Source organism: Cavia porcellus, unplaced genomic scaffold (genome assembly GCF_034190915.1).
Source record: "Cavia porcellus strain 051 isolate PalLab524CR breed Dunkin Hartley unplaced genomic scaffold, mCavPor4.1 scaffold_13, whole genome shotgun sequence".
Taxonomy (NCBI): Eukaryota; Metazoa; Chordata; class Mammalia; order Rodentia; family Caviidae; genus Cavia; species Cavia porcellus.
The window spans coordinates 71,672,567-71,690,749 of record NW_026947496.1 but is presented as its reverse complement, the minus strand read 5'-3'; the positions used below and the strand labels follow the sequence as shown (position 1 = coordinate 71,690,749).

Sequence of the window (18,183 nt, the reverse complement as noted above, 5' to 3'; positions counted from 1 at the left end):
TTATGGTTTTTGGGAGGATGTTATTATGGTTTGAATGCTTTCCTCCACCAACAAATTACTGGTTAGTCAGTGATTGAGAGATATACACAAGAATTTATGACGCTATTTCATTAATTGGTATGCTATTTGCATAATAATTTTGTTCTGTTTTGTTTTGAGTTAGGGTTTCCTTATTTTGCTTAGGCTGGCTTTGAACTGCTGGACTCAAAAATCCTCTTGGTTCAGTCTCCCAAGTAGCTGAGATTACAGGTGCACACCATGGCACCTGGTTTATAATTTTTAATTGAAAAAAGCAGATTACAAAACATGTATGGTTATCTTCCACTTTTAAGGACATAGTATCATTGGAAACGTGGAAGCAAACTGGAATAGAAGCAGTGGCTGCTCAGGTGTTAGTATTTAAAGAGTTTTTAAAATCCTTGTTACTGGTAATCTACAACGTCCTCAATAATCATGTATTACCAGCGCACTGCGTTTCATAAGTAAGGAAACGACGTGAAGATCCCTTTCAGCTGGGCGGGTCTGCAGCCCGGCCACCTGCTAGGTGAGGGGTAGCAAGGCGCTGAGGCTGAGGACTGATCCCACAGAGGTCCAGCCCTGAGCGGCTTTGGCGCTGAGAGGTGGGCGGGGCGGTGCAAAGGGCACCGCCCCTGGAGTCACGTGTGCTCCCAACGCCAATGGCCTCTCAGAGCCCACCTTGAGCTCGGGGCGGGGCGCCGGGCTGGCGTCACCAGGACAACGGGCGTCGCCGGCGCCGTGTGACCCCAGGTGGTGTGCGCGCTGGCCGCTCTTCCGCCATGGTGAGTCTGGGGCCCGCGTGGCCGTGGCCGGGCAGCCTCGCCCTACCGGCCCGGGCAGGTCCTTGGGCAGCCGCCCACTGGGGTCCTGTGGACAGCGCCGGGCGAGGCCTGAGGGACGGCAGAGCAGGGCAGAGCAGGGCAGGGCAGCACAGGACAGGGCGGGGCGGGGCGTGCCCGGGAAGGGGTCCTGGGCGCCCGCCTGCTGGGACGGCCGTGACGCTGCGCCCGGTGCAGTGGTTAGTGCAGGTCGCCGCGTGGCCCCCAGCCCAGCGGGGCGTCGGACCGCGGGATGCTTTTCGGCCCTGGTGAACCAGGGCAGCAACCTAGAGAGGGTGTGATTTTAAAAAATGTGAATGTAATATATATTCCTGTTTACTCTAGGTGTGCCTAGTCCTGTTTAATGCAAGTGTAGATTTAAATACCCACATTACGTATTTCTTTCAAATGCATAATTCTGATAGGGTTTCTGTGTAGCATGTGGAATTTCTATTTGTAGTTTCGGACCCCCTCCCCCATTTCTTCTTTGGTGAAAACTGGGGACATTGAGCAGGAGGGTTTTTTCCTGAGTGCAGCACCCTCCCTAAGGGATTTAGTTCCTTCATGATTAGTGTGTTCAAAAAGTCTTAAGTCATTAACCTTTGTTCGATTAACTTGAGAGGTCATGCGCATACTACCTGACTCCAGGACGCTCATACTTTAGAAGCCTCACTTGAAGACTTCACTGAGGTGTTGGCTTAAATAGACAAACTTCAAGGTATTGCTAGAGATACGATTTTTCCAGAGACCTCTAAGGACCGCGAAAGAGGAGAGGAAACAATCCTAATATAAAATATTTGAGGAGATAATAGGGAAATGCCAACATTTGAGCGATGGATTGGCTTTTTGTTTTAAATAAGTCCCATGATGGAGATGAACTTATCTGCAGGGTTAAAGTACTGATGAGTTGAAAATGCAGAGTACTCCCAAAGTGCAGGTGATCTTTTGGAGAGAAGGAGGAAGTATTTGGAGCCCTGACTGGACCTGGGTTGGTCTGTTGATCTGTTGGTCTGTCTTCTTTCCTTTTTGGTTTTTTGGTATGGATGTCAAAACTAGGGCCTTTGCACTGAACTGCATCCCCAGAATTTTAAAATTTTAAGATAGGGTCTCCTTACATTGCCCAGGTTGAGCTCAGATTTGTGATCTTCATGCCTCACCCTTCAAAAATGCTGGGATTACAGATGTGCACTGTGATAGCTCAGACCCTGGAATAAAACCCAAGGAAGCAAGAAATTAAAATTTGGGGAGCAAAGGCTTTGTTTTAGGCCAGGCCTGGCGACACAGTCTCCAGGAGCCAATTTGGAGACTGCACACCTTACAGCTAGAAAGGTTGGGTTTTAAAGCCAAAAACCACAGGAATGTTGTAATCGCTGACACAGTTGGGTAGCATCTGGGCTTTATAGAACTTCCTGTAATTTCCTTGAAGTTAAGCATTTCTTAAAGAACAGCACATTTTATTACAGATAGCTGGGAGGGGTAAGGGAGGGGGTTACAGGAAACATACCTAAGGCTTTTACAGCTTTCTTAGGAAATTGAAACTTAACCTAGAAAGATAGGAAGGGAAGGGGATTTACAAGGAGCTGAAACTTAAGTCTTTACTGGAGGTGGAATTTTAATCTCTATTGAAACGGCGCATACAGAACAGGAAGGGGGCGCAAGGGTTAAAACTAGGCTATACTAACTCTGAAGAGGCAAAAAAAAAAAAAAAAAAAAAAAACTAGGCTATAACATGCACCGCCACATTTGACTGTCTTTTTTTTTTTTTTTTTGTAAAAAGCAGAAGCATGGTGGATGACTACCCCCCCATCCTTGACCCTAGAAAAACATCTCCAAGAGGATCACATGTTGATAACAGAAAAAACATAACCCACAAATAGCAGTAACACCACCTTTATTTTTCCTGTTTCCTTTTAACTCTGAGTTTTTTTAAAAAGTGATGATAGCACTGGCAAGCATTTGATAAAGTGCATATTGCAAAAATGCAAGTGCTGAAAGTATTGCAGTGGTTTATTCTTTTCCCTAATTTGATGGTCTCACTATGCTGCCCAGGCCTGGCTTCAAACTCATGAGCTCAATGATCTTTTTGCCTCAGTCTCCCCAATGATGAGATTACTCACATGTACCACCGTGGCTGACAGTGATTTGTTGCCCGGTGCCGCAGCCAGCGCGGGGAAGGAGTTAGGCGAGAGACTGAAGACACAGGGAGACCAGTTGCTCAGGAGGCAAAAGGTGATTTATTGATGGACCCCAGAGTTTTTATAATGTTTCAAAACAAAGAGCAGTACAAGTCACTTAGGACACTTTCTTGTGCATACAGCAAAGGTAAACATGTTGTTGGGCCCATGAGAAACTTCTTTTGTTTATGTTATGAAGCTATTCCCAGGTTAATATCAGCGCGATGCTTTGTCTAGAAGGCTGAGGTTACTGCAGGATGAGGAACTGGTTGAGGTCCAGCTTCAGTGTGTGGTTTTCCACACCTGTTCACTGCCAGACCCCTGGTTCCTGCTCCCAACAACTTGTTTTTATATTATATGCGAGAAAAATTCTTAAAATTAGAGCAAGGAAAAAAATCATATTTTCACAGCGCTCTGATATCTCATCTTCCTATTATCACATTTTCCTTTTTTTAAAATTTCACCTCTTCTGCCCTGACCCACAATCTGCTTGATTTCTTCTCACGAATTTTAGAGCTTTACATACCCCAAGAGCATTCTACTGTATTACTTATGCTCCAGCTCCTCCGCCCTTCCACATTCCCCTCCCCAAAGTCACTCTACCACTGAGCTATATCTTCAGACATTTTTTAAATTTTAAATTTTGAGACAGGGTGTTGGTAAGCTACCCATGCTAGGCGCCAACTTGGCTTTCTGCCTCAGCCTCCTGAATAGCTGGCTTACTGTACTTTTGTACTGATGGTTGCTTTACTGAATTTAGAAATGCTTTGCTTTTTTTTTTTTTTTTTTGGTCTTTTTCATTTTTATTGGTACTGGGGATCGAACTCACGACCACCTGCTTGCAAGGCAGGTACTTATGTCGCTGAGCTAAATCCCCAGCCCTGAAATGCTTTGCTTTTAAAAATATTTTTAAGGACAGGAATTTAATTCATAGAAGGGGTTAAATTGATTTAGTGACATATAGGCTTTAGCTAGGGTGAGAAATAATTGATGCTGGAGAGAGCAATGAAAAGGCTGTGTGTTTAATACTTGAAATTGTATTCTAGATTATATTGTACTTCATTAAATGCATAAATTAAACATACACGTTCAACAGTTGATATTGATAGAGGGGGATGAAACTCCCAACCTACTAGATGTCCATTATGAGTTCATGTTTTCTAAAATTCAAGAATGAATTTTAGGAACAATGGAGGTTAAGAGCAAAATATATTTATTGAGAGAAAGAAAGCTGTCAGAGAGACAAAATAGGTCCTGAGTGAGTTGCCAAAGACTGCCTTTTCTAGGTACTTCTATAGAGTAAAACCATGAGGTGAGATAGGTCCAAATGGGGAAAACTGGGAACTTGCAAGACTGATGGGCATGAGGTGGTACAGAACTATGGTCAGCTAGTAAGGTTAATTGTTCAGGTAAAATTGACCTGAAGCAGTGGGTCAATTTATCCCTTTGTTCAGGGACAAAGAGGGAAGCAAGTCCCGTAGCAAGTGGGCATTCTTATGGAGCAGTGACTTTTCTTGTAGGGAGTTGCTCAAGGTGATCCATACATATTCAGAGTATCAATCCCTGATGTTTATGCTTGGAATGTGCTTGCATTTGTTTTGCCTTTTGTATTGAGATCTGGCCCACAGTGGAGATGTCCATCTTCTCCGAGGTCACAAGGTATATGGTCTGTGCCAGCTCCCTCGAGGACCCAGCCCTGTCTGATTGCCTTAGTATTTCTATCTAACTCAGCTGCCTATAACAATATGAATGACTTAGCACATTAATTTTAGAATTTTGTTAATGAAAATGTCTTCATTATTTATACTTCCTCTATAATAATGACAGTTACTAATTGTTGTGTATATTTTATGTATGAGGCATTTTCCTAAGTGTCTTTTTAAGAGGTGGCTGGATCCCGTGTGATGCTGGGATTAAGGACGTGTGATTGCCATGACCCTTAGGCAATCTCATCTTGGTACACCAAGCAGAAAAACTGCTTAGAGCAATTATGTCACTTTGGCTAATATGGTGCAATCAACAATAACAATAGCATCAAACATAGCCTAGAAAGCGACAAACTAAGATAACTATTAATTTGCCACTTTTAATCTTAATGTATGAACTAGATTAGTGGTTATATAATAAAATCTAAAACAAACTAGAAAATTGTATGCAATAAATAGGCCCTCGGTATGACAATTTCACCCTCAGGAGAGAAAGTTTAAAAGGGTTTGGGGGCATATAGAGAAATAGAAGAAGAGGAAGAGATTAGAAGTAATGCTGGAGGACAAAGGATCATGCAAACTTTGGGGAAATGGTGAAGAAGACAGGAAGGAAAGAGAGAAGAAAGAAATAAAAACAACAGCAACAAAACTAGAAACCACGTTCACATTCATATAAAAATAAGAACAAATAAAAAGAAAAAAAAGAGAAAAAAATTTTAAAGATGTCCACTTCAATGTGTGTCTCCTGTCACTGGTAGACAGTATGGGCAGATCCATGTTGATTAATCCCAGCAAGCCAGTGGTAGTTTTGTGGTGGGGTGGTGGGTAATCCCAGTGAGCCTGCACCTTTATTTTCTCTGAAGGGCAGACTGGTTTCTGACCATCAGGCTGGAACTACACCTGTTTAGCCTTAGCAGTCTGGGTGCCTCCAACTGGTTTGAACTCGGCTTCCTGTGGGGTGGAACTCAGCCCCTGATCTCTTGCCAACGTGAACTCAGCTTCCTGACCCTGACACTGGGAGCCCCTGGATGGAGCCAGCAGTTGCTCTGAGTTTTGAGCTCAATTGGTGCCTCTCAATGGCTCCTAGCCAATTGTCATTTCCTGCGGGGCATCTGAGTCCCAATAACTCACCAGCCACTACAGTCTGCTGCATCTGCTGTTCCATTCCATTAGAGCCTTTCTCCATGGAGGCCTGTGGGAATGCCAGCTGTTACCATAAGTAGGTAGATTTGAGCTGCCCTTCCTGTGCAGTAAGTTCAGGCTCAGGGAGGAAGTGCTGCCTGCCACCTCTTTCTTCTTCACTGAAGTTTCTGTTTTGCTGTCCCTGTGGGCTCCAGTTCTTGCTTTAGATCCCTCCTGGGTCCTGGGAACCCACTTCCTCCTCCTCTTCCTCATGTTTCTATATACCAGTGTCTGGACACCAAATGTTAGAGAGGTTCTTTTCTGCTGCTCACCACTCTACCATATATCCTGTGTGTTTGGCTATGTGATTAGTAAATGAGTTAGTTCACTGATTTGGCACTACCCTGAACCTAGTGGCCTATATAGGGAATGAGGAAAAGCTGCTAAGGCCTCTTGCTTTGCTACGTTCTGCCCATCATACACTGTTTTGTGATGCTTGTATGATATGTCACCCTGCCTTGGAGCCAACCGATTATAAACTAAAACCTCTGCAGACTGTGAGTCAGTATGAACCATTCCTCCTGTAATTTTGAGTGTTAGTCTGTCTCAACAACAACAAAAAAATAAGAGTGTCTTAGACTGTCATAGCCCTGTGAGGAAGATGTCATCTCTGTGTTTTAGGATGAGGAAACTCCAAGGCATAGAAGGATAAAGTAACTTGCCCGGGTCATTCAGCTGGTAACTATGAGCCTGTCTGGAGGTTCTAGCAGGGGAGCACAGCTGCTCGTAAACCCTCTTCCACTGGGGACTTTGAGCATGCAACTTTAGGAGGGACACACAAGGAGCAATGAGGAATGAAGGGGACATCTGCCTAGCCAGCATGGTCAGCAGAATCAGCCCTAGCCATCCTTCAATGGAGCAATAGGTGTGACAGCCAGATCACCCTCACATCCTTAGCTGACAACTGAGCCAGATTTTAAAAGCAAGCAGTTTATTTAAGAATCTGCTTGAATGATTATTGGATTGTGTCTATACACTATTGTGTATAGTAATCATTGTATTTTCTTCAACATAAATGCCAAGTATATGTTAGGAAGTTAGTTTTCCTATTTGGGCTTCAAAAGCTTTGAGCAGTTATAAATGATTTTTACTTTATTTCCAGCATTGGATTTGGTGGTGAACAAAGCAGGCATGGATAGACATCTCCAGTTTCATCCCTCTTTCACTTAGTGGAAATAAAAAGAAATTAATGAAGACATGCTTAGAGCAGGGCTCATCATATGAATGTTATAGCTTTGAGAGGTTCTTCTGTGACTCCAGTTCATGTTCAGTAATTGGCATCTGCTTTTTTTTGTCAATCACAAAACCAGTGTTTCATGTAAAGTTTTTTAGATGTGGAAGGGGAAAGTTTTTTAAAAATGATTTTCTGTAATTTTAGATTTTTATATTGTAATTGTTAAAATTCATTCAAATAATTCTTTGAATTTTACTTCATTTGGAATAAAATATATGTTGGAAAGTTTATTCCTTGTTCAGTAAATTTTTGTTATTTAGTATTTTAGGTTTTAGATTTATTTTTAGAAATGTTCATTTTAAAGCCAGGCGTGATATTGCATATCTGTAATGCCATCACTTGGGAGGCTGAGGCAAGAGAAACATTTCAAGTTCAAGACCAGCCTGGGTTATAAAGTGAGCTCAAGACCAGCCTAAACCGCATAGCGAGACCCTGTCTCAAAAAACAAATAAACAAACTGAACAAAACTGAGCAAAACAAAACTGAGCTGAATGTGGATAAAAGCACACGTACCAAAACTGAAGGGATTCTATTAAAGCAGTGTTCAGTAGGGAAACTTACAGTTGTAAATATTTACATTAAAGAAGAAGAAAGATAAACCAATAACTCCTTAGGGAACTAGAAAAAGATTGGGATTAATAGCTCAGTGCGAAGGCCTTGTGTTTCAATGCTCAGAGGTACAAAAAAGCTCCAATGCATTTTGAGTGTTTTGTAGTTGTTAAGGAAGTGTTGCAAGTTGATTGTATGTGGTTATCCAGTTGTGGCATGATTTCTTCCTTTCTCTTTTCTCCCCTTCCTCCTCCTTCCCCTCTGTGTGTGTGTGTATTACTGGGAGTTGAACTCACAAAGTGCTGAGTTACATTTTCAGCTCTACAGGGTCTTGCAGAGTTGCCCAGTCTGGCCTTGAACTTGTGACCCTCCTGTGTCAGCCTCCTAAGTAGCTGGGATTATAGGTGTGCACTATTGCCCATCATTCTGGCACCGCTAAAAAAAAAAAAAAGACTTCTTTCACCATTTAAATCAATTGCCCACAAATGTAAGTTTGTTTCTAGACACCCTGTTCTATTCATGTATGGTATTTATCCTTATGCCAGTATCAGTGTTTCATAGTTTTGTGGTAAAGTTTTGTTTCATTTCAGATGAGGTCTTAACCGTGTAGCCCTGGTTGGTTTTGGTCTCCTGGGATCAAGCATTCCTCATATCTCAGCCTGTCAAGTAGCTGAGACTATAGGCACATACCACAATACCTTTTCTTATAGTAAAATTTGAAGTCAGAAAGTTTGAGTCCTCTAGCTTTTTTTTTTTTTCTCAGTAAAGTTTTGTTCTGGATCTTTTGCATTTCACCATGAATTTTAGGGTCAATTTGTAGATTTGTGTAAAAATTAAGGCAGCTGGAATTTTTGACAGGGATTATATTAAATCTGTGAGTAAGTTTGTGGAAGTGTTGTTAACATAATACTATTAAGTCTTTCTGTTCACAACTGTGTTTTTCTTTCAATTTATTTGTCTTTCATTTCTCTCAATAATTTTTGCATAACTTTCCAATGTGGAAGTTTTGCACTTTTGTCAGTTTTTTCCTAAGTACAGTATTCATTTCAGTGATATTATAAGTGGAATTATTTTCTTAAATTTATTGTTAGAATGTTCATTACTTTCATACAGAAATATGTCTTTCAAATGAATATATTTGATGTTGTATTGTACAGCTTTGCTGCACTTGATTGGTTCTAATTGAATTTTTGTGGAGTTTTAAAATTGCCTGTGTTGTATACAGGACAAGATCATGTCACCTGTAAATAGTGGTGGCTTTAGTCCTTTCTAACCTGGGTGCCTTTCATTTCTTTTTCTTGTCTAATTGCCTTGTCTGGAACCTCCACTGTGGTATAGTACACAAAGCGGGGCTGTGTGTTGCCTTTTTTAAATGCAAGGATGGTATGGTATAAAATATTTTCTGTCCTTCAACATTAGAATGTGGTGGTCTCGTGAAATCATATATCTGTGAGACAATGATTGAGGTTGTTCTAATCTAGTATGAAAAATAGTAATTTTTTTTGAATCGATTAAAGAACAGTTACAAAATTTTGTTCTTTTTTTCTTTTAGGTTTTCTCAAACAGTGATGAAGGCCTAATTAACAAAAAATTACCCAAAGAACTTTTATTAAGGTAAGTGTTGAGAAATTTTAGGTAGAGTTCAGGTTTGATCAGTCCTGAAGTTCCAAGACTGTCTTTCTCACTGTGAGTCCACAGCGTAGAAAAAGAGACAGAATTAGCCTAACTGACTTTTTGTTTTTGTTTTATAGAATGCTGTTCAGCTTGTTGTTAAATTTTACTTGGTCTAATCCAGAGTGTACTAAGTATGTACGTAGCATTGGTTTGGATTCTTTTTGTAATGTGGTAAGTATTATAATAATCTTCAGTAGGTGTCATTGTTTGGGTATAAGTAGATAATCAGACTGTAAATAATATGAGGAAGGATTATTGCTAAACTTAAAAACTTCTGCAGTCAGTTTTAGATGTTTCCTGATGAATGAATTTAAAAATAAGTACAAAAAATACAACTGTGATAATTCTTAGCACTTAAAATGCTTTTGGCCCCAAATACTGATGTTGGTGTGTTTTTTTCCATTTTATGAGAAGTATGTGCTAAATATGGCATGTTATTTAAAATAGGGTTTTTGGGGTTTTTTTTCCCGACATTACAAAATATATAGAAATGGTATTTCAGTTGTCATTTTACCAAGTAAAGCTATCAGCCAACATTTGTTGATCCTGAGACACTCCACAAATGTGAGTTCAACCAAGTCTCCATTTCATGGACCTTAAATCTTGATTTATTTATTCTGCAATGATCCAAGATTTAGGGGTCGATGTTATTGTGTTTTAATGCTTTACAAATAATTTATGTATACATGGTGCTCTTTGAGTGACATTTCCCAAACTGTTTTTTCTATCATTAATATTCCACAAACAAACCAAGCAGGTTATGTGATCAAATAAGTATAGGAAATGAACTTCAAGACTGTAGGACAGCCGGGGGTTTAGCTCAGTGGCACAGGTGCCTGCCTGGCAAGTGCAAGATCGTGAGTTCAATCCCTGGTACAAAAACAAACAAGAAACAAAAAACTGTAGGACAAAATTAATTTTTTACTGCAGGACTCTTTAGAACCTTAAATTACTAAATGTGCATGGCACATTTGAGTAGTTGTTGTATTTCAGACTTCCTGACAGTAGGACCCTTTCAGTATTTCATGGAAAAGTTTTAGGAAATACAGTACTAAAATACAGTAAGAAATGGAGCAGATAACTCCACTCTCTAGCTGTACTAAATCTTATTTCAACATTTTGGTAATGAATATGAGTTTTGGTTTAATAATTGAAAGTAATTCTTTTTATCTCTTCTCGGCTCACCACAGAGTCACTCTGGAAATGACATAGATTATTCATCTTTGTTGTCATTAGTATGTTAGATTTTTTTTTTTTCAGAAACATGAGAATTTAACATCTCTGGTAGTGATCACCTGATAGTGGCTTCAGAGTGTGTTTCATTAGTCATCAGGAATTTTTGATACTATTGTCAGGAATTTGTTGTACTCAGTCAATTAAAAAGAAAATAGGGGCCGGGGATTTAGCTCAGCGGCGTAAGCTCCTGCCTTGCAAGCAGGCAGTCATGAGTTCGATCCCTGGTACTGATAAAAAAAGAAAAAGACAAAAAAAAAAAAGAAAGAAAATAAACAATTGTATTAAAAAATATATCATACTTTTTCTAATAAAACAAATATTTCAACAAGAATATTCTTTAGCCTTTTACACAATTTTGAATTAAGAAAGTGGAGACAGCCATGCATGATGGCACATGCCTATAATTCTAGCACTTGGGAAGCTCAGCTAGAAAGATTGTGAGTTCAGGACAGCATGGGCAGCATAATGAGTTTGGGGGTAGCCTGAACTATGTAGAAAAACCATATCAAAAAAAAAAAAAGAGAGAGAGAGAGAAAATGGTACCAAAGAATATATGTTTCTCATATGCTACAAAGCACTGCTCAAATATGTAAGGTGTTATGTTTGTTGGAGCCAATCTGGCTGAGTCTGGATTGGCAAATTGTTACCGTGCAACTTTAGGGAACATAATCTGCACTGCTATACAGTGCTATACAGGGATTATCCCCTAGAATAAGCAGCCTCAGTGTGAGTGTTTCTCTAGCAACCAGCAGGAGGTTGAAGTGTGACTGTGGCATTCTTAATATGGAGAATCATTACCACCTTTAGGAAGACAATGTATTAGTCATTCAACACTAGTTTACAATTAAACTCCACCTTTGTGGTGAATACTGCTATTTGTGACTCAAGGTCCTAACTTAATATCCTGGACAATAGGGTTGGCTTTTATAAATTGGCCATAGAACACAATTTTTTTTTTTTTTGCAAGTTGAACTTTATTTTTTTTTTTTTTATTTTAAAGAGGGTAAGATTAAACATAGCAAAGCAGATCATAAGGAAACAATTTCAAGAAACATGGATTTCAAAGCAAATCCACTGGAGATCTTCACTGTCTATTGTATTGTCTCTAGTTTTCTTTCAAATAGTTGACCCCATCTTCACACACACTGAATACATACTGAACATTATAGAACGAATCTAATCATAACAGGATGATGAAGGCTTTTTAGGTCTTCAAGAACTGACATTGGGGAAGTCAATAGTGACTGCCATAATGTGTCTCATTCTCTTCGTACTAGCTGTCCTTATCTTTACGTATGCTGAAATTTAATATAAGGAACTAGACTAATATGACTCTGAGCAGTGAATAATCGTATTACTAGATTTTATATCATAATGCTACAGAATTAGCACTGAATATCTTATTGTCTCCTCTTCTTCAGAGTATCTCTTCATTATATCGTGCATTATATAATCTGTTCCCATAAACTGTTTAGAAACTCTCCCCATGTGTGAATCTCTACATGTATATCTATCCTTCCTGTATTATAGGGAAAAACAGATCATAACAAGACAACAAAACAAATTGCAGGAAAAACATGAAATGAAAAAGACATAAAACCACAATATTAGGTGATCTACAGTACTTACTATGCTTTCTCTTGTTGTTTTCAATAGAATTGTCCACATTCTCAGACAAAATATAATTGAACATAGCATTACATAGCTATTATAATAAAAACACAACTTTGGAGACATTGTAGGACTTCAAAAGCAGTTAATAATCAAACCGGGATGGGTATCTTATTACATCTTGTCATCTTCAGAGTAGTTGCCTCTACTCTTAGACTTGATATTATCAAGCATACCAAATTCGAATAAAATCAGTCAAGGTAAAACAGCGGTCTTTAAAAAAAAAAAAACAAAAAAACCCAGCAGTCTAACAAACCAGCTTCAAATAAGATCAGTCATAGTAAGACAATGTAAGTAATACAGGGCTTCAGTTTAAGTTAATAGAAAAGTAAGGATAGTTACCATGGTATAGCCTGCTATTTTTGGGATAGCTGTCTGTGCCCTCACATCTAGTCTGAGTAGACACATTGGAAGAAAATATCAAACTAAACAGAGCGATACTGATACATTTTTAAGAATGCCCTCTGCCTTCCTTTTTTTAGGCAGTTCCTCACCTTTCCCTTTCTAAGGATGCTTTGTATATTTTGGGTCCCACTAGCTCCGTTAATTTTTAGATTAGGGGGTCAGTCCATTATCTATCTGAGTGGTGCTGAACCTTTTTACCTGAGCTTGATCTTGAGCTGTATTCCTTTGCTTACTAAAGCCACGAGGTTTTCCTTCCTTCTAGCTGTGTAGTTCTACACTGCACAAAAGTGTCATAACTTTGCAACCTATCTGCGGCTGCTGGACAAGTTGTCCCTATTTCTCTCTGGTTCCCTGTCACATACAGCATTGTTTTCTCATCTTTGACTTTCAATTTATTAACTCTCTTTCAGGTTGAGTATATTTCCTATTCAGAGCATCTCGATGGATCCTGCCTCCTAATCTACTCTGCCTGTGTTTCTTTTTGTTAGTGTGTCAAGGCTATATTAAAGATTATAGCCTACCTTCTCTGCCTCATCCCTGCTGTTCTATTTTTCTGCTATTATTTGTCCACTTTTCTCCTTCATTCTCTGTCTGCCCCATTCATTGAGGCCTCCCTGCCACTGTTGCTGGAATCCTGGTATTTTTCCTCTCTCTCTCTCTCTCTCTCTCTCTCTCTCTCTCTCTCTCTCTCTCTCTCGAATGTCCTTCAGTATTTTTTGTAGTGTTGGATTGGTGGCCATGAACTCCTTGTCTTGGAAACATCTTTGAAGCTGGTTTGTATGACTGATCTTATTTGAAGCTGGTTTGTTAGACTGTTTCTCCATTAATTTTGAGAGAGAGTTTTTCAGGGTACATCAATATGGGTTGGAGCTTATTTTCTTTCAGGGCTTGGACTATTTCCCCCCAGGCTCTTCTCGATTTGATAGTTTGTGTTGATAAGTCTATCTTTATTTTGATGATTTTTCCTTTTTGGTGATCTGCTTTTTTTCTCTGGCAGCTTTTTATATTCTGTTCTTGTGGTGGATTTCTGGGATCTTGATTATTATATGTCTGGGTGTAGATCTGTTTTAGTTGTATTTGTTTGGAGTTCTGTATGCCTCATTTATCTGGATATTGTTTCTTATTCCTATGCTTGGGAAGTTTTCCTTAATTATTTCTGCGATTAGCCTTTGTAATTCATTTGTGATTACTCCTGCTTCTTCATTATGTTTTTTATTCTTTTTTTTAATCGGTACTGGTGATTGAATTCACGACTGCCTGCTTGCAAGGCAGGTGCTTATGTCGCTGAGTTAAATCCCCAGCCCCTATGTTTTTTACTCTTTTTTTTTTTATTCTTTTTTTTGTCTTGCTCGTTTTTTTTTTAATTGGTACCAGGGATCGAACTCACAACTGCCTGCTTGCAAGGCAGGCGCTTATGCTGCTGAGCTAAATCTCCAGCCCCCATTTTTTTTAAGTTATAGAGCCTCTTGTCATCTTCTAGCGTTTACTTCCTGGTTCCTTATTATTTTTAAGAGGTCTTTTCTTTCATGATCACACATTGTAAATCTCTCTTCAAGTTTCAAGAGGCTAACTTTAGTTTCTGGCAAGGCATTTTGCCAGCTTTCAATGGTGCTTTTACTTTACTGGTAATCTCTTTGGTTCTGTTTCATGTATTCTAGATTTTGTTTATATTCTTCACCAAAGGTTTCTCTTACTTTTCTGGGTTCCTCCATTCTTCCATCTATGTCTTCTTGAGAGAGGGTTAGCATTTCTTTTATTAATCTTTTTATATCTTGCCTCACTTGGATTAGAATTTCAGTTTTAAGTTTATCTCTGAGGTCACGAAAGTATTTCTTTATGTCTGCTGATGTTGTAACCAATATTGCATGATTGCTGCACTGGTTCTCTTCTGTGTGTACCTCTCCTGGGCTTATTTTTCCCAAGGGTAGCAGCTGGCGGTTATTTTTTTATTTTTTTCTCTTGTCATGTTTCTGGGTTCTTTCAGACAGGTGTATAGTGGAGGTCTCAGGCCCTCTCTGTGTTGCTTACAGTTTTTCCGAAGCATACTGGGTGTGGTTTTGCTGCCCTCTTTAGTTTGCTGTTATCTGAGGTGCGTGCAGGGACTGTGGGCAAACCACTCTTCTCTGAGCCAGTTAACCAGCAAGTGCCTTCAGCAACTTAGCTTTTGCTTTGTGGATGTCACAGGGTTGGGACAGTTTTGTCCCTGGCTATTGGGTCCCAACCAGGGGTGTGAATTAGCCCAAGCTGATCCCACCAGTCCTCTCTGGGCCAGGAGTGGCTGACTGATGCCACCTCGGCACTGGACTCTACCTGACTCCAAGATGTCTTCCAGCTGGCCACACCCACCACGGGACCCAATTTCCAGTACTCACCGAGAATTAATGTAGCTCTCCACCTTGGCTCCACTCCATGCTGTGTCCTATCCTCCCACCAAGGGCCCGGGACTCACCAACTCCCCTTATCAGCGGCCTCAGCTTCAGAGTGACCTTGAATCTTCTGACTCCACAGTATGCCCAGCACAGCCCTGGGATGGGTCTCAGTGAGTGCATCTGGCTCCAGCTCTCCACCCGTGTTTTGCCTTCCTCTCCCTATTTTTCTTTTTCCTTCAGTTTCATCCTCGTGTCATGAGAATTCCTCTCCACTCGTCCAGCCCTCTCCATATTGTCAAATTCCAGCATCTGAGCTGTTTTTCCCAGAGAGGTTCTCTACCCAGCTACCTAGCAAGCCGCCATCTTGTGTCCCATAGAACACAAATTATGAGTAAATAAAGAATTATCACTTTCTGTGGTAGTATGATTTCTGATCTTCAGTCTTAGAAATTGTAGTTCCTTTAAAGATCCTTACTGGACCCAAGTTCTGGGAATCCTGGAGGAGGTCCTCACTGGTTGTAGCTTTTGAACTGTGACATGTGACTCATGTGTATTTTTCAATGGGAACTGCCATTTGAGAACAACTGTTTCTAACCTATTTTTTCACCTGTTTACATCCCCACTTTGGTTTTTATTTTGGAGTCTGTAATGACAATTTGAGTTTTAAAGCACTGCCACTGTAAGCCTTCTCCAACTCTTGAGTCTCAAGATTTAACTTGAGCCAACCATGATATTTTAATTTTTCGCTGACTTTAATTTCTGCATTAAGTCCTAGTCATTGTAGTCTCAGTAAGAATAGCTCTCTCCTTTCCCTGCTACTCAGCAAAATTTCAAAGAAAGGTCTGAATAGGCTACCTGAGCAGCCATTTCCATCGTAATTCATTCCTCAAATGTGAGTTCAACCAGGGTTCCATGGACCTTAAATCTTGATTTTTCTTCTCAGTTAAACCATGCTTTCATATTTTGCTCTGCTATAGGGCTACTTTTTTTTTTTTTTTAACTTTGTCTTGCAAACTTCCTTATGACAGTGAAGACCGTTGTCTCTAATCTTGTTGAATTCCTTCAGTCTTACTTCATCAATAGATACGTATCCTTTGACTTTATGATAGTCTTTTCATCTAATTTATGATAGTATTTTCATCTAATTATTTTATTGCTAATTTTAAGAATACTTAGTATCATTAATTCACATATTCTTCCTACTCATTTTTAATGTACTACTGAATAAATTTTTACAATTTTGGTTTTTCTACCCAGTTCACTTCTAAGTTAAAGATAATCAAGTTCTTTCTACCCTTTATTCTCACACAGCTCAAATAGCTTAAAATTTTATTCTCCCTGGAGTGTCAGTGATAAAATGCTTATAACTTTGGGAATACTTGATTGATTGGGGGGGGGATAACCAGGGTTTGAACTCATGACCTCATGCTTGTCAGGCAGGCACAAGCATTTGCTGAGAAATACTTGATTGTTATAATCTATATCTATTAGTGAGTTGGATTGTCCTCACGTGTATTTGTCCACATCATGTCTGTATTATTTTGGGAGCCAGACTTGCTAGGCTGAAATTTCAACCTTTCTCATTCATTAATGTGTGGCCTTAAGTTGCTTAATTTTCTCTGAAAAATTGGAATAATCATAGTTCTTACGGGATTGTTACTAGTTCTTAGAATAACTGATATTTAGTAAATAATAAAGATTTGCTCTTATTAATATCCAGTTTGGTAACCTGAATACTTAATAACACTGTAGTGATGACAGTCAGTTTTATTGCAAATAATTGGTAAATCAAGCTTTGCTAATTGTATCTTTGAATACTATTGGCAAAACAGTTTCAACAAAGCACCTTGATTATTGTTTATGTAGCCTAGGACTTAAACTGCACTAATTCATCCTCCATGGGAATTGCACAACTCATACATTAACTGTTTTGTATTATAAAGAAGTCTGTTGGAATCATTCTGCTTTTGAGTAAAGATATTTTATATGAATTGAATATTGGCCTAAAATGGAGGTTATAAATTTTAATATCAATTTGTTGGACCTTAAATTTTAATTTTTATTACAGTTGTTTCCAGATACTCTACTAATGCTGAGCAAGGTGAAACCACATAAACTACCTCTTAAGACAGTGGTGGTGAACCTGTGGCACATGTGTCACAGAGGGATGTTTATTATTATTGAAAGATCTAAAAGGTTCATCATGACTGCCTTAGGAGATAGTTATTCCTGTGGTAAAGAGTTTAAAACAGGGGCTGGGGATTTAGCTCAGCGGCATAAGCACCTGCCTTGCAAGCAGGCAGTCGTGAGTTCCATCCCTGGTACGGGTAAAAACGAAAAAGACAAAAAAAAAAAAAAGAGTTTAAAACATTCTGAGAATACAAAGTCTTATTAGTTGTAAGTAGTAATGAAAGAAACATCTTTTTAGACACATTTTACTAAAATTCAATCACCATCAGTTATATAATTTTCTTTCCTTTTTAAAATTATGTGGATATATGGCAAAATTAAGTAATCATAATGTCTTTTGGATGATGAAGGGAGGTTTAATTGCACAACTGAGAGAGCTGAGCTTAGTAATTTTGTGTCGTGTACAATCAGCTACCATCCATCCAATCTGACAGTTCTAACAGTTGACTTTGCCAAGGCTATTGAAAAATAAGTAGTATATAAAATTTCAAGATTTTCTTCTCTGAAATTTATAAGCCGAGCTCATGAGTGAAATAACTCTGGTGTGGGATGACTGAGATATGGTCCTGTGCTTTTGTGTAATTGTGGGGCTCCAGTCCACGGTGCAGGAAGGTGGGTATTCTTGCCTGCTGGTTGGTTTCAGCACTCCCTGGACTTTTTCAAGGAACTGATACCTCTACCTCCTGTCTGTGATGTCTATTGTCTTTATATATTCCAGGGCAGCTTAGCAGGTAAGATGCTCTTTTAGGATACATACTATAGTTTCAAGTTTCAACATGTATGCAGACTTATCCTTTTTGTAAAAGGATTTTTGGTTTGTTGCTCTTTGTTTTTCACTTTGCATGAAGAAACGTGGAACCAAATAAACGTGCATGTTGAAATCAGATACAGAGCTCTTCCTTTTCATTATTCTCTATACTCATCTACTGTTTTAGCGTTGGCACCTGAGTCCACATC

At 39.3% G+C, this 18,183-nt stretch overlaps 1 protein-coding gene across 6 annotated transcripts in view; it reads left to right on the top strand.

Annotated features, from left to right (window-relative positions):
* The first annotated feature begins 656 nt into the window (after positions 1-656).
* The window catches only part of Fbxl2 (F-box and leucine rich repeat protein 2), an 82,478-nt gene continuing 64,951 nt past the window's right edge, over positions 657-18,183 (top strand). For 3 of the 6 annotated variants that reach the window (XM_063260438.1, XM_063260437.1, XM_063260436.1), the window contains exons 1-3: positions 720-800; positions 9,234-9,295; positions 9,433-9,526. Coding sequence is in view for 1 of the 6 variants with exons in the window: in XM_003473395.5 (XP_003473443.2) it covers positions 798-800; positions 9,234-9,295 (65 nt within the window). In the remaining 5 variants the exon portion in view is untranslated. Of the gene's footprint in view, positions 801-9,233; positions 9,296-9,432; positions 9,527-18,183 lie in introns of those variants that run through there. The other 3 variants (XM_023566546.2, XM_003473395.5, XM_023566545.2) reach the window with 3 other exon arrangements.